Source organism: Arachis ipaensis, chromosome B3 (genome assembly GCF_059453495.1).
Source record: "Arachis ipaensis isolate K30076 ecotype BB chromosome B3, ASM5945349v1, whole genome shotgun sequence".
Classification (NCBI taxonomy): Eukaryota; Viridiplantae; Streptophyta; class Magnoliopsida; order Fabales; family Fabaceae; genus Arachis; species Arachis ipaensis.
The window spans coordinates 22,170,980-22,181,836 of NC_142438.1; the positions used below are offsets into that span (position 1 = coordinate 22,170,980).

General features: G+C 35.3%; 1 protein-coding gene across 1 annotated transcript; it reads right to left on the reverse strand.

The window, feature by feature from the left end:
- Positions 1-1,572: 1,572 nt before the first annotated feature.
- Positions 1,573-9,450, reverse strand: LOC107629869 (aminodeoxychorismate synthase, chloroplastic). The gene is made up of 14 exons (XM_016332804.3): positions 9,302-9,450; positions 8,297-8,719; positions 7,822-7,953; positions 7,223-7,290; positions 6,852-6,916; positions 6,626-6,692; positions 5,951-6,208; positions 5,725-5,851; positions 5,153-5,478; positions 4,833-4,912; positions 4,427-4,529; positions 3,533-3,615; positions 2,745-3,362; positions 1,573-2,382 (listed from the first exon to the last, which is right to left on the reverse strand). The coding sequence occupies exons 2-14, from the start codon at positions 8,628-8,630 to the stop codon at positions 1,902-1,904; spliced, it is 2,742 nt and encodes a 913-aa protein (XP_016188290.1). The 5' UTR covers positions 8,631-8,719; positions 9,302-9,450; the 3' UTR covers positions 1,573-1,901.
- Positions 9,451-10,857: the final 1,407 nt, after the last annotated feature.

The following is a 10,857-nucleotide window of genomic DNA, read 5'->3' on the forward strand; positions in this document are numbered from 1 at the left end:
CATCAACCCACTGAGAAAGAACATCTACGGAAGCCATTTTCTTTTCTTAAAAAGGTGACAAAAACCTACAAGGGAAAGAGAAAAGGAAAATCAAAAAACACGGTCTCTAAAGGGAGGGAATACGGAACTAAACGGAAGTCTACAAACCAACCTATCTATCTACAAAATAAAGGCTTGCAAATAGAAAAGCATGTTACAGAAGGAGAAAAAACTAACCTTTATCTGAAAATGAGGGTTGGAGGAAGTAAAAGTCTTCGAACACAAGAGTGCAGCACGAACAGATGAAGAGGAAATTTGAAAAACGCAGAAACGAAACAAGGAAAGAGAGGGAAGGTATTTATAAGTACGCTAGGGACACAATGGTAAAAACGGGGCAGTCATTAATAAAGACGCACCGTTACCAAGACCATCAATCCCTACGCACATCCCTAACGGACGCGACGCTTGATTAGACGTAACTGTCAGAACCAAAAGGTCACGAAAAGTCACGTCAGTTTTAGACCATCACGTCGGTCCCCCAACAAGTCGGCTACAACCCCGAGTGGAATACTCGAACCCAAATCTTAAAAAATTGGGCTCGAGTAGGGGCAATGTTAAATACCCTGACCCAATGATAAGGCCCAGGTCTAAATAAAAGGCCCAATCCTAAAGGATGAGCCCCGCATTTCACCCACCTTCCTCCCAGGAAGTCGGTTCCTATCACGACTTACTCTAAAGAAGTCGGGGACGAGAGTTAGCTGGCAGATAAACACTCGTTTGAATGAGTAACTACCCCTAGAATCTCTCTAACCACTTCTAGGAGCCATATCTTAACCTCCCCAAGATAAAGGGACGGTTAACACCCTAAAAAAGTGGCACTACTTCAACGGTGGTTATTGGTTCACCACTATAAGTACACTGACATCTCTCAGGTATCTCTAAGTCTCAATACTCTCTAGACCTGTTTTGCTCCCTTTGCTGACTTTGGCATCGGAGTATCTTTGCAGGTAACACCCCCCCTCACCTCTCACGAGCAGGTCGGACGGAGCCCGTGGATCGTTAATCCACCTACAGGCCTCCTCTCCCATACGTTTGGGCCAACCAATACCGTCCAGCCCATTAATCTCCGGTTACCCACCATAACAGTATTAAAATTTGTTAATGTGACACATTGCTACAACCCAATCTTAATTAGCTGCTAATATAAAACTCAACCCGCACCTTACTTGACCTGCGCTCAAACCTGCTCCGCACTCAACCTACCCGCAACAGCCACCCCTAGTTTTTTCATATGCCAACTCAAGGAAAGAACTGTTGTGATCTAAGCAATGACCATGGCTGAATATTGATATTACATGCTGGTTATAAATTGTTGCAGCGGTTGGAGTTTCATTTAAAAAAGAAAAAAAAAAAAACTAAATCTTATGAGCTTACAACGATTCATGAATTAATGCAAAATTAAGGCTTTTCACAAAACTTCTGTTCTGTGCTTCCAAGCAACAAAATAAACCACTCATTCCAAATAAACATCTTTCTAACAGTAAATGATTTTATTATTCTTCATGTAGCAGCAACATAATAGCAGAAACAGCGTGAGGCAAACACGAGTATATTATATTAGTATATGAATAAAATTGTCACCAAACTGCAAGGAAATTCATGTATACAAGAAACTGGGGAAATTATAGTATACAGAAACCTATAGTACAATGCAGTCATTGCTACAACAGAATAATAAGACACACTTCAGATTGAAAAGAAAACCAATTGAATTCTAACCCCAAAACAATTGAATCAAGTACCTATACCAATATATTCTTTAATATTCCTTCTATGTAAAGATTAAATAATTAGTGGGATGATATGAAATAAATGCTTTGATTGAAGTTTGATGGGGGAAGTTATCGTGTGACTTCTCAAAACTATTCAAAATCTAGCACAGCCTTTGCTGGGGCTTTTGTTTTCAAGATCATCTCTTTGTATTCGTCTTCGGGGTTCGACAAAGAAACAATGGCACCTCCAGCTCCTATTGAAGCTTCACCATCATGTATAATCACCGTTCTTATGACAATATTAAGATCAAATGTCTGGTTGTACGAAAAAAATCCGATACAACCGGAGTATATACCTCGAGAACAACTTTCAATGGAATCAAGAAGTTCCATCGATCTCAGCTTTGGAGCACCGGTCATCGAACCACCTGGGAATGCAGCTTTTACGCAATCTACTGCACTGGCGTCAGACCTCTTCTTCCCACGAATCGTGCTCACCATTGTGTGAACAGTTGCATATGACTCCACATCCATGAGACGTGGCACATGTACAGATCCTGGATCACAGACCCGACCGAGATCATTCCTTAGAAGGTCTACAATCATCAGATTTTCAGCTTGATCCTTTTCACTGAAAGAGCAAGCCAGTTAGTTCATAACATATTCACCCATCTTCATCTTAAACTACCAGCATGTTAAAATTTCGGATTCTGTTAATTTAAAAGTTTTTCTTGGACAGCACAAGTCTATAGATAAAATATTCTGAACTACATACACAACTTCATTTGCAACCAAGCATAGGTCATCACACATTTCAAAGAGTCTTGATAATTTTTCAAATCACAGAAGCATCAGATAAACTCCGAGAATCAATATATCACATGACAAAACAACTTTCGAGAAAGCGAGTAACCAAAGTTTAAACTGCAGTAGCAATATTTCAGGATATGATGATGAAAAGACCTATATAGTACCCAGAGAAAAGTGGATCACCTGAGTTGCAATTTCAATTTGAGTCGCTCATCTTCCTCGGCGGTAGCACCACGAGCTATTGTACCCTTAATGGGCTTAGCTTCTAGTATATCATTTCTATCCAACTGCAAGAACCTTTCAGGGGAAGAGCAGCAAATACACAAGTCTTCCTTCGGAAAATTAAGCCATGCAGCATAAGGTGCTGGATTCCTTTCTCTCAAATGAAGATAAAGTCCAAGAGAGTCTAAATTCTCGATCGGTTTCCTCATCTGATTTGTGAGGCACAACTCATAGCTTTCTCCATCTTTAATGTATTCCAGGCACTTCTTTACATCCTTAATGTACTGCTCTCTAGATTTTTCAGCTGCAAAACCGACCTTTTGTGAGGAACAAGTTAGAGGATGTGGATACTGCTTTTCTGACCCCATTATCTCAGAACCATATAAGTTCAGAAGCTTCTCCTCAGCATCATCCAACCATTGTGTCATGCTTGAGCTTTCTTCATGTATAGCCAATATATAAACATTGTCATTTTTGTGGTCAATAGCTATAAAGTTATCGGCAAAGAAAAAACAAGCGTCTGGAGTTTTGGACTTGTTACGGTTAGATGTGACACAACATTCACTTTTGAGGTTGTACCTGCAACAGAGGATATTAACAGGTGAGAAAGAAAAGGAGATCGCGTGCAGAAAATAAAGAGATCACAACTAGAAAGGCACAACTGGAAGAAAAAAAAAAATGTAATTGCTTGAACTAAGCATTCAGGTTACTCAGTGTAGACATACAATAGCTTTGAGTTTACCACCTACCCGATGTAACCAACATATCCACCATGAAAGTCAAATGGCAGACCTTCGTAATCTTTTTCATCATAGTGATATGATTGAAGCTCCTGCCAAATGAAGAAGGCAATTTATTTACATGGGAAGAAAAAAGAACATATCGGATATTTAGTTATGATAATTAGATAAATGAATATAGACCTGTTAATATTCGGAAGATACAAGTTTGTACAAAGAAAAATACAAAGTACACAAATGAAGGCTGTTTAAAGAAAATTTACACTTTTTTAATGTCTCTTCTCAGTTTACTTTATCCTGCATCCTAAATACCCCTTTTCTTCATTTCTAATCAGAAGAGCGAAATTCAAGGCCATATATGGCATTTTATTGGTCTAAATGACAATCATGCACATTAAGGATCTTTATTATATATGTCATATCTACATATTTCTTGTTTATTAATTAGGATATACACATTCTCTCGGGAAAAAGAAATTTCATTGGAGAAAAAGGGGACAACATAGCAAAGGAAAGGCAAAATATCGTCCAAAAACCAAACCATAGAAACTAAACATGACAAGTGTCAAGGACCAACTATCTTGAAATCTTAAGTTGTTAGGCAGGAGCCATTGAGCCAATTGTGATTTTATATCTCTACCCTCTAGCACTCTCCTTCTGGGTAGAATTTTTGGCATTGAAACATAGGCGTGTGGACCCATTTTTACCTTCTGCTTAGATTCAACTTAATTATGGTAAATGGAGATGATAAGGATAGTATTCCTAATAAAGACACTGATCCCATGTCTAGAATCCATTTCCCAGCAACCTTAAGCAAATAGAAAAGGATTAGGCATAGCCCTATATCTCCAAGGTACAATAAAGAAGCTTATCGGTTCCAAGGTACAAGGTAAAATTACAAACCTTGTTCAAAAAATCGAAAAAACCTTCTTCCAAAAATCTTGTTTCAGTGGAACCTTGACAATTTTCCATTGACAAGTAGCCACCACCTTTCGAACACCGATCACTGGAAAAATAATGAAATATACATTATTTATCTAAGAATATACCGTAGACTCAAAGGTATGACCATTGTAATGGTAAATAGAAAGGTTTTTTCATGTCAATGCATCAATGCAGATAACTAGGACAATGCATGATGCATAAACTAAAACACAAGCACACTAGAACATTCACCAATGTTGAAAATAACATTTATATTAACGATGATGATGATAGAGAAAAATAATCTATAATATGGAAGAGAATAGATGAAAGGGGAAAAGATAATTATAAAGTAATCCAACAGTAAATAGGATCAATTTCAAACCTTTGATCAGATAATCTGAAAGTCAAATGCTTCCAAAGTGATCCACCTTTTCCTCCCATGAATGAGAAGCGTGCTCTTCCCTAATTAGGATGGCAAGAATAATGTTAAATATAGAACAGTTAAGTTGTGATGGAAGATGTGGCATATACATTAGCACAGATGATGAGATGCAAGTTGACAAAAATTACAGTTTGATGATCCAAGTGACAAAAGATATACCCTGTGGAAGATGATTAAAATAAGAGTTTTCTTTCGCTTATCCAAAAACACTAAAAAGAAAAGGAGGGGAAAGAAAAGCCATGAATTCATACAAAAAATACCTTCTCTGTGGAAGAACTATCCAACCAGAAAGTGTTTTCAGTTTCATGTCCGAACAACCCACAAAATATACCTTTCGCACCACCAACTTGACTAGCCAGGTGAGTGCATTTCCTCCATTTCAACTTCAAACATTTTCGATCAGTTCTTGCATGATGACCATTTGCAACGTTGCACTTTTCTAAACGAGTCTTCTCAGCATTATCATCTACCATATGTCGATGACCATTAACTACCTTATTTAGCTGATCAACTGTACTGGTCTCCGAACTAATACTTCTATGCAAATCTCCATAATGTCTACTAGCACTTGAAACCTGCATGTGTGCTAAAGAAAGTTTACTGCTCAAGTAAATTGCAAGGAACTCAATGGTAATTTGGATGTCTAAAAATAATAGTAAAAACATGGAACATGTAAACAGTGTTAAAAGTATTTTAATCACTTTGGTACAACCGCCATACTGTTTAATATTTATACCACACTGCGCAAGAAGGGTGGCCATACAAAAATAATTTGATAAGCACACATGACACAATGAATTTGCATTTACATACAAAAAGTTCTTCATTTTACCATAAGAATGAGCACGCTTTTCTATGCTTTGTGATGACTTGTATCTCAGCCAATACTCATTTGTAATATCTCTGAAATTCTTGAATATTTGACTTCCATGGCATGTTGCAACACTCTCTGGATGAAACTGAAGGTCAAAAGTGTTGAGTTGAACGTAGTTCACAGAAAAGATTAAACCAATAAAAACAAAGAACGATTATAATTAAACAATGTCTGTATATAACACCTGCACACCATAGTGCGGTCTTGTACAATGCTTGATCCCCATAAGAACTCTTGAACTTCTTGGTGTTCCATTTCCTGCTTTAGGTGAACAAGAATCAACGAAGACATTTTGTTCTGTCTGTGTTCCAAGAGCATTGGAGACGTTATGATCCTTGGCCCCAACAAATGGAAGTGTGTTTGAGGAAGACGTCCAAGCTATCGGAATGAGCACTTCAGGAAGTGATTCAGAATCTATAACCAATGAATGATATCGAACCACCTGAAATATAGGATAAACAATGATTACGACTGCTGATGGTAGATCAGATAGCTCTTTTTCAACTTTTCACATAAATAAAACAAATTGACCATAAATTGCAAGGGACCAGTTTACATCCAATCCCCATCATGGTGCACCAGATGTAATATTCTGATGTTATCAACAAATTATATAATTGCACAGCCATTTTTTCACCCTGAAATCCAAATTATTATAATGATCTACAACAAGTGACATTTAGTTTGTGAAATGTTCTAGAATTGCTGAATGCAACAATCTTTGGTTAATATTGAAGAACTTTTATGTCTCAATTAGGAATATGATAACTTCAGGATTGAATACTACGTGAATATTTGAATTCTTTAAAATGTTTGAGGATTCAAATTAATAATCTTTAGACTATAGTGGAAAACAAACCTTGAAACCTGAATTCCTGCCAGATGGTATGCCATGAAAAAGCTCGCAGCCGCTATGCTCAACTTCACTTCATGGTAGAAAGAGAGAAAATACAAACAAAGTAAGGAATAAATATGATACCTTTAAATGACATTTTAATTTAGGTTAAATCTTCTTCCTGATGATAATAAGTACATAATAATTACTGAAAAACCAGCATACAAGTTTCTAAATTTTTGGGTCATACCTCAAACGCCCATGGATTGGTTCAGGCGCATGGACAATGTGAGCTCCATGGACATATCCCAATGCCTACCAAATCATACATTAAGCAAATACATCATCAAAATAACATAACATGAGCTACAGTATCAAAAGGCGAAGGATGAAACCTGATATCATGAACCAAAAAGATGAGTAACAAAAGTATTAACTTTAAGATACTACATAGCAGCAGGTAAGATGTGAAAACACACCAAGATTACAAGAGAAATTGGTGATAACTTCATAGCCAATATCAATTATCTTTGGACAAGGATTCCTTTACCATATAATCAAACAATAGACCATTATATAGGAAAAAAGGGCAAAAACAAAGCATAAATAAGGAGAAAATACCTGGTGTCCGAGGCAAACACCCAAAACAGGTATATCCCAGCATTTATGCAGTAGTTGAAGACAAATACCTGAAGCATACAGAATCATTTCCAAAAAGTATTAGAATAAAGAATCTCCACAGCCCATAACACAAAGATCAACACACATCGTACACTAAAATTTTAAGATTACATTAAGAAAATTATATCAAACGGCATAGTTATACCGGCAATCCATTCTTTTGAGGATATTTCACTTATATGGTTAGAAAAAGGAGGAGATGAATCTACGATGTGGGACTTTGGAGGGAAGGGGAAGAGAAAGAAGGGTTTGTAGCATAAAAAATTCATAATATGACACCATAAATGTTTTCTTTCCCTCTCTTTCCCTCCAAAACCCCAACTCACAAACAACCCCCTAAGAAATAAGAGTCAAAAGTGTATCGGTGGGGAAAATTGAAGTAGCATCCAATGACAATATGACAAATACTCGTCTAAGATGCCAAAATCATGCCCGGAGACCATCAATCCACAAGTTTAGAAACTTATTTTTCTGTTGCATCTTCTAGAGCAGTAAATAAATGCATAATGAAAACTCCACAAAGGCATCCATGTTCTCACCTATATCTTGTGGGCATGCTGGAGAACCAGGTCCAGGTGATATTACAATGTTATCAAATGCATTTTCTTCATACAAGTAATGGCTAAGTTCTTCCCATGTCCAATCATCATTTTGGATCACCACAGGAGGGACTGGCAAAATGAAAAAACAAAACCAACTGTTTAGGGAATTCAACTCCTTGCATAAACTTTTTAATCCTTTCAAGCACAAAGTATTATGCATGGTATTTTAGAATGTTCAGAACAGATTTTTAATATCTTTGGAATATAGTGTCATTTTGATTCTTAATTACAAGATAATTAATTTCCAAACAAGTGGGAAGGTAATTATTCACTGCTGATATATATTTGAATCTATATAAAACAGCAATTCTAAGGAGAGAATCTAATGATTGACCATTACAGCACTACTATTCTGCAGGTCTTCAACTTTAAATCACATCCACCTTCAAATGAGAAGATAAAAATGACATACCTCCATTAACAACAGATAACTCCTGATATATATTATATGTGTAACTGTCATAGTTATCAATCAACAATGTTCTCACAAAATCCAGCTTCTGTAAAGGCAAAGGCACTTGTAGCCTTTTCTTTCTTTTAGATGACTCTAAGTGACTATGCATCAATTGGCAAGATATAGTCACATTCTTTCTATCACAATTCAATGGCTGCACATCATCTTTCTTAATGAAACAAGCGACCCTCACTGATGGTTTGGACAAAAGAAAGTTCACATTTGCATATTGAATGTCTTCACTTGTTGGACAAGTGAGCTCTGAAGGCAGCAACCGCAGAGCAAGGTTCATTTTTCATAGAGAAATTGTCCAAACTCTGAAGAACTAAATTGGATTCGAGCAAGAAGCTGCAGCCTCCACACCACTGCCAACACCACCTTCTGCAGATGAAATATGCATGCAAAATTCTCAGTCTATGATCTAAGCTGTGCTCTATTTTTTATGCCTTCTAAACTCAGAAAATGTCATAAATTAAGTGCTAAGCTCATGTCACCGTACACCAGTCAGTTTACCAAGAAATTATATGCAAAAACCAGCTTTTATTACATCATATCAACTAATAGAACATGTGAGCATGTAAACAAAGTGAACATAAGCAGAAACAAATTCAAGTTTGAATGGGGTTAAAAAGGTGATTTTGGAAACAGCCTAGAATGCAGCTCAACATGAAAAATGAAGAACAATGAAACAGAGACACATATGTAGGTGTTGATAACTAACACATACACATCTTTTTTTCGCTGCTTTTTTGGATTGTAATAGAAGTTGTAGATTCAAGAGATCACAAAAGGATGCAAATATCAATAACCCAGATCACGTAGGAGAAAAAAAGATGAAAAGAAACAGAACAAGAAGAAGCTGAAAGTAACAAATTGGAATTAGAAACAATAAGCATACAGAGAGATGAAAGAAGGGAAAGTGTGGGTGCCAACAAAAAAAAAGGAGGAGAAGGAAATAAATACCGAAGTTTATGGAAGAAGCATGGCTGAAAGAGATGGTGGCGAATGGTGAGGAAGGCGGTGAGGATTCGGAGCGGGTGGTGCAGATAGATGCCGAACAATAAATCAGCTCACTTTATTTAGTTTATTATATATATTGCGACAATGCACTCATTTTTTTTTTTTTCACCATAGCATTCTTACATGGAAAAACAACCATTTTCACGCAAGAATTTTGCGCCGACAGAAGTACCAATTAAAAAAGAAAGTTGATGTTATACGGTGAACTTTTTCTTTTTAATATTGTATGATTAGGGGTGAAATCTTTTATTATGAATTAAACTGTGTGTTGAACAGTCACAAAAAAAAAAAAAAAAACTGTGTGCGTTGAAAGTTACTATGACTATTTATAAAAGGTGAGTGATATTTTGTGTTTTTTTAAATTAAAATAATACTTTTTATTACAAAACGTTAGTAATATTTTATTTTTTTATAATTTAAAATTTTTTTATTACAAAAATGTCAATGATATTTTGTGCTATTATTACAACTATGTAGAATACTAAAATAATAAAATATTTTTGTATTTCACATTAAAATTATTTATATATAAAAATTTTAGTCAAATTAGGCTAAAAATTTTAGATATGAGAGTGATACGAGTGAAATACCTTAACATAGTATTTTTTTGTGTTTTTTAAAACTGTGAGAGGTACACAAATTAGACCGTTCGATTTTTATATCTCAAATATTTTAATTTTTTAACACAAATCGGACGGTCTGATTTGTGTTTCTCTTACAAATTAGACGGTCTAATTTCTATACCTATATAAATCGGATAGTCTAATTTCTGTATTTCTAATAAATCAGACGGTTCGATTTCTACTTCTCTAATTAAACGGTTTTACATTTGATAATAACATTCTAACGGTTCACATTTCAAAAAAATACCATTGCTATTTTAATATTAAAAACAAAAAATGACAAAACTATAGTAAGATGTTGAACAGATAAAAAAACTCTATACACAATTCATATAAATCTCAAAAAAATTGTTTAATAAAAAATATTAAAAATATAATCATCCTTTTTTTTATTAAATTAAACTTTTAAAGAAATACTGAAATAGTATCTTCATGTCAAATTAGATTAATAATTCCATCCTTGCTAATAGAGGTGTAAGTTATCGAATCGGACCGAAATTTATTGTAAAACCGAACCAAAATTTATAACAACCAAAGAGAAAATCGAAAAAAAATTGATTTTTTTAATTAAATCGATCGGTTCGATTCGATTTTCGGTTGGCTCAATAAAAACCGAACCAAACCAAACCGAACCGAAATATTGGTTCAGAAATGCTTGTTTTTACAAGTTTTCCCTTTAACCTCATATGCAAACCTCTGACTAAGTGTTTAGATAGAGAGATATGTGGCGTTGTGTTTATTATGGATATGGAAACTATTTCTGCTGCATCGCCATATCCCATAACTATCAGCATAGTAAACTTATTTACAGAAGATTGTTTCTGCATCATTAACAATGTAACTAACTAAATATGGTGTTCTTGTTTTAATACAGGA

Excerpts from the sequence above, each read along its gene's own strand:
- LOC107629869 (XM_016332804.3), bottom strand. The coding sequence starts at position 8,630 with ATGAACCTTGCTCTGCGGTTGCTGCCTTCAGAGCTCACTTGTCCAACA. Across the intron at positions 7,291-7,821 it reads AGCATGCCCACAAGATATAG|GTATTTGTCTTCAACTACTG; the intron begins GTGAGAACATGG and ends TGTATGCTTCAG. Across the intron at positions 6,209-6,625 it reads GCAGGAATTCAGGTTTCAAG|GTGGTTCGATATCATTCATT; the intron begins GTTTGTTTTCCA and ends CCTATATTTCAG.